General features: G+C 34.3%; 1 protein-coding gene across 2 annotated transcripts in view; it reads right to left on the bottom strand.

Moving 5' to 3' along the window:
- Positions 1-420: 420 nt before the first annotated feature.
- The window catches only part of LOC143024859 (uncharacterized), a 4,966-nt gene continuing 386 nt past the window's right edge, over positions 421-5,000 (bottom strand). The window contains exons 1-2 of one of the 2 annotated variants that reach the window (XM_076184169.1): positions 4,699-5,000; positions 421-1,260 (exon numbers count right to left, since the gene is read on the bottom strand). The exon at positions 4,699-5,000 is cut by the window's right edge and continues 386 nt beyond it. In XM_076184169.1, coding sequence (XP_076040284.1) covers positions 1,180-1,260; positions 4,699-5,000 — 383 coding nt within the window. In that variant the 3' untranslated portion in view covers positions 421-1,179. The remainder of the gene's footprint in view (positions 1,261-4,698) is intronic. The other variant, XM_076184170.1, reaches the window with a different exon arrangement.

Below are 5,000 nucleotides of genomic sequence, written 5' to 3'. Positions count from 1 at the left end.
CGTAAGTGGCGTGGTAAGGCTTTGAAAAAGTGTGGGAGCCTAATTGCACAGTTTCTATAAGTCATTTCACCCTGGTGGATGCTCTGGGGGTGTATCCTGTCTATGTCGCATAATCGTCCTAGTTATTGGTGCATGGTTGTGCATACATTTGTATTATTTTGCTGCGTGGCTAGTTTATATTTTGTATATGTAGATTATGGTACATCTTTCTGTCTTTCCAAGGAGAATTGTTGAAGGGTCTGTAACTTGCCCCAGTAATCAAGGAGAACCACGGTAGTGATTTTGTTTGTGAAAGACCACTAGAGAGCTTAGATTGGTTGTATCTATGCGCTCCATAACTGGCAAAAGTACTTTAATATCGGGAGTACCAGTGATTTGTATCGGGTCAAAAATGGGTCACTTGTCACTATTATTATTATTATAGGTTTATTCAACAATATTAAATACAATTAGACATACATATATACATTTTTTTTTTATAAAATTGGTAGTTGAAAAGGGAGAGCGAGAAGCAAAGCTTATGGGGAGTTGCTCTCCCTTAAGGAAAAAATTATTTTCATTTATTTATTTTTGTTACATGGTAGTATGGTACATACACATCTACACACATATATACACGATTGTAGGACAACTCGTCCACGGACACCCCGTCCACAAAACTGCAAAGCAGGACAACCCGTCCACAGACACCACCATGGGTGGTCAACTCGTCCACGGACAAGATTTCAAAAAACTTTTAGACAATTATTTTATTACCTTTTTTTAATGATATTTCATGTTATTTCATTAAAATTTGCTTTAGATGATATATTCTGGTAAGTAATAGATGTGTTTATAAATGTTATGGACATGCTTATTTTAACACCCTAGAATATCTCCAACTATGATAAAAAATAAATAATCACACCTGTATTCTGTATATATAAATATGTAAATAAAGTTTAATTGTTCTGCAAATTATGTTTATTATTCTTAAAAAAAAAAGTCATTGGACGAGATGTCCATATTCCTGTGGACGAGCTGTCCCACCTCCCAGTCCCGCGGACGAGCCGTCCACGATATACACACATACATGCATACACATATATACACACACACAATGGCATGCGTCACGACGTCCGCTAACTCCGACCTCACGTAGAAATCGGGGGCACGAGCGAGCATCGCAACTTGTGGGGGTCAGGTGAGAGGTGAGAGGTCAGGTCGATTGTTGACGGGACGATAATTGCTTAATGCGCAGATCTGGGTCACCGTGACCTGCTGGAATAGAAAAAAAAAAAAAGAGCGGCAGACTTGGGCAGTTTCTCCATGAATACAACCATGAAATGGACCTGAAGTGTTCAATATACTAATACTTATAGATTAAAGACTTTTTTAAGTATCGTTTGAATGATGATAAACATTTTGTCTTAGGTAAATCCTTTTCCAGTTTATTCCATGTGTTAACACCTATAATAGATAAGCATTGGCTTTTTTTGGTTGTTCTGTATTGAGTTTTAAAGAAGTCGTTTGTTTGCCTAGTCGCATAGCGAGTTTCGTAAGTTGAGTAAAATTTCAATATGTTTTGATTCATGTGTTTATTGTAGATTTGGTGCATAACAATAGCAGTTTTGTACTTTATTAAGTCATTGAATTTGAGTAGATTTAGTTTTTTAAATAAATTATTTGTATGTTCCAAACGACCTACATTGCAGATTATACGCAGTGCCCTTTTTTGAGAGGTAATTATGCGTTGAAGATTAGTTTGATAAGTATTACCCCAAATTTCTGAACAATAGTTTAAGTATGGTAGTAGTAGACTACAATAAATGGTACGTAGGGTATTTTCATTGAGAATATTTCTCATTTTATGCATAATTCCTAAAGTTTTGGATATCTTATTTATCACGTGATTTATATGATGTTTCCAATTAAGTTGATCGTCTAAATACACGCCTAGGAATTTACTGACGGACGCTTTTTCAATAATTTCGTTGTTTATTTTGATCGGCTTAGTACTTTCATTATTTTTGTAGAAAAGCAGGTAGTTAGTTTTTGATACGTTTAAGGATAGCTTATTGGCTGAAAACCAGTTGGATAGTTGACATAATCCTTCATTAATTGTCTTGATCAGTTTGTCGGAATTTGTATCGGAGCATAGAATGGTGGTATCGTCGGCGAACAGTATAAATTTCATAAGGTTGGATACATTTGTAATGTCATTAATGTATAGTAAGAATAGTTTGGGTCCTAGAACTGAACCTTGAGGTACTCCGCATATAACTGGTAGAATGTGTGATCTTTCTTCCTCAATGGCCACATATTGTTTCCTGTTTTTTAGATAACTTTTTAACCAGTCATTAACTTTACCTCTTAGCCCATAGTATTCGGCCTTTCGAATTAGGATTTCATGATTTACTGTGTCAAATGCCTTTTTAAGATCAATAAATATGCCGGCTGTCTTTTTCTTTTGTTCTATATTGTTAGTTATCTCTTCAATTAATTCCATTACTGCTGTAGACGTTGAAAGATTTCGTTGAAATCCATATTGACTATGGTAAATGACATCATTTTTTTTTAGAAATGAGTCAAGGCGAATTGTGAATAACTTTTCAAGAATTTTGGAAAACTGTGGTAATAGTGAAATTGGTCTATAGTTATTATAACTTGATTTGTCGGCTGATTTGAATATCGGTATTACTTTTGCTATTTTCATTGCATCTGGAAATATCCCTTGTTCAAATGATTTATTGCATATTGTCAGAAAATGATCTTTGATGATAGGCATAATTTGTTTTATGAGGTTCATATTGATTCCTGTGCAATCGAGTGATTTCTTGTTCTGCATTGATTTTACTGTGTTCATAAGTTCGTTTTCCGTGACGGGTTTTAAAAACATAGTGTTATTTATTCGGTGTTTCAAAAATGTCTCGTAAGTTTGATGTGTTGTCTTTATTTGTTTCGCGAGGTTAAGTCCTACATGGGAGAAAAATTCATTAAATTCGTTTGCCACTTCTTTTTTAGTTTTTCCTTTTTTAATAATGTCTATGAATTCATTGGTGTTATTAATTTTGTGCCTAGTTAAGTTGTTTATTACTTCCCATGTCTTTTTCATATTACCTTTATAACCTTCAAGCAGTGTGTCATAGTATTTTTTTTCACAGTTGCGTAAAATTGTTGTAAGTTTGTTTTTGTACACTTTGTATTTGTTTTCGTCTGTCAAGGACTTGCTTTGAATTGATTTCTTGTAAAGTTGGTTTTTCTTTCGACACGCGTTCTTAAGACCGTTTGTAAACCATGGTTTTGAGTTTACGTTACGTGGTTTTATTTCTACTTCTCTCTCTGGGCAGCATTTGTTTACATTACTCATGATAATGCTTACAAATTCGTTATATGATAGATTGGCATTTTCTGACTCGTAAACCTGATCCCAATTTTCTTCTTTTAAGCATTGATTTAATTTTGCAATATCTTTTTCGTCAATTTTACGTTTAAGTACAATTCTGGGTTTTGTTATGCAGTGCATTTCTTTTGGACTGATAGTGAATACCGGTAGATGGTCACTTATATCACTTATTAAGATACCACTATGAATCTCGGAGTTTACAATATTGGTGAAAATGTTATCTATCAATGTTTCACTTGTATTTGTTATTCGGGTTGGTTTATTTATCAAAGGATATATACCTAAAGAGAAAATCATATCTGTAAAGTGTCTTGTTTGTTCATGAGTCTCATACTTAAGTAAATCTATGTTGAAGTCACCACAGAGATATAGATTTTTATTTCTAAATGGAGTTATGATTTCTTCAAGCATATTTGTGAACTCATTGATGTTTGTGCCTGGCTTTCTGTAGATACTTGTTATGACGGTATTCTTTTTAGTTTTACTGAAAATCTCAACAGCTACGCAATCAAATAGGTTTTCATACGAATTAGTGGATTGATTTATTAGTTTGCATGAAATTGATTTTTTTATGAAGATAGAGACTCCGCCGCCTTTTTGGATCTGTCTATTAGCACTGTAAGGAGTATAGTCTTGTAAGAAGTTTACTAGACATCCTGGGTCAATCCATGTTTCGCTTATCACTATAACGTCAAAGCTTTTATTGAGTAACTTGAGATAACAGTCAATTTTCTGATAATTGGCGTTTAGGCTCCTTGCATTGATGTGAATTAGTGTGAAACCATCAATATCACGAAATACCGTGTCAAATTGTGTATCACTATAGTAATCGCTGTCTTTTGTTAATTTTGAGTAAAAATTTAATTCATGGTCAATTTGGGTATTATTGTGATTAAATATCGAAAATTCCTTTTCTGATATTTTGTCTATTTCTTTATACTTCTTAATGGCGGTATATACATCTGGGTTTTTTGATGCGAGATTTGGCGCGGAAAACAAAATATTAATTTCTGTGTTTGAGATGGCATGATAGGGAAATGTTTTTGAGCAGTCTAGGCAGAACCAATTATTGAAAATATTGGGGTTATTTTTGGCAGTATTTACGGGTATATTTGCACACATGAGATGATATAAATGTTTGCATAATGTACATTTGAGGTGATTGGTAGGGACAAGGGTATGGCATGAAGAACAGTTTTTTGATATGTTTGTTTTAGTTTTTGTGTTAGTTGTAGTGTTCATGGTTATGTTTGTGTTAGAAGATTAAGGAATGTGAACTATTGAAATTCAACTAATTGTTCAAGATTACTTACTTGATGTACTTTTTCATCCTTGCACTTGATATACACCTTGCAGTCTCTTGTCCATGTCGAGATGATCTTCCCTTGTTTCCTCATGTCGCGTGCTGTTTTGGCAATCTCTCCAGTTCGTTTTGTCAGGTGTTCATTCACGTAGACGCCCGTCCCCTTCAATTTCTTGGCGTTTTTCAGCACGTTCACCTTCGACTTTCTTGAAACGAATCTCACGATCACATTTTGGGTACCGTCCTGTTTTCTTTTTCCCAGTGTATGGCAAGCTGATATCTCTGTGTCTCTGATCTGTATTCCCTTGTTAC

The sequence above is a fragment of the Oratosquilla oratoria genome, chromosome 4, assembly GCF_046742065.1.
Source record: "Oratosquilla oratoria isolate Oo_2021 chromosome 4, ASM4674206v1, whole genome shotgun sequence".
Lineage (NCBI taxonomy): Eukaryota > Metazoa > Arthropoda > Malacostraca > Stomatopoda > Squillidae > Oratosquilla > Oratosquilla oratoria.
The sequence above is the reverse complement of the archived record's forward strand: the minus strand, read 5'-3'. Positions and strand labels throughout refer to the sequence as shown.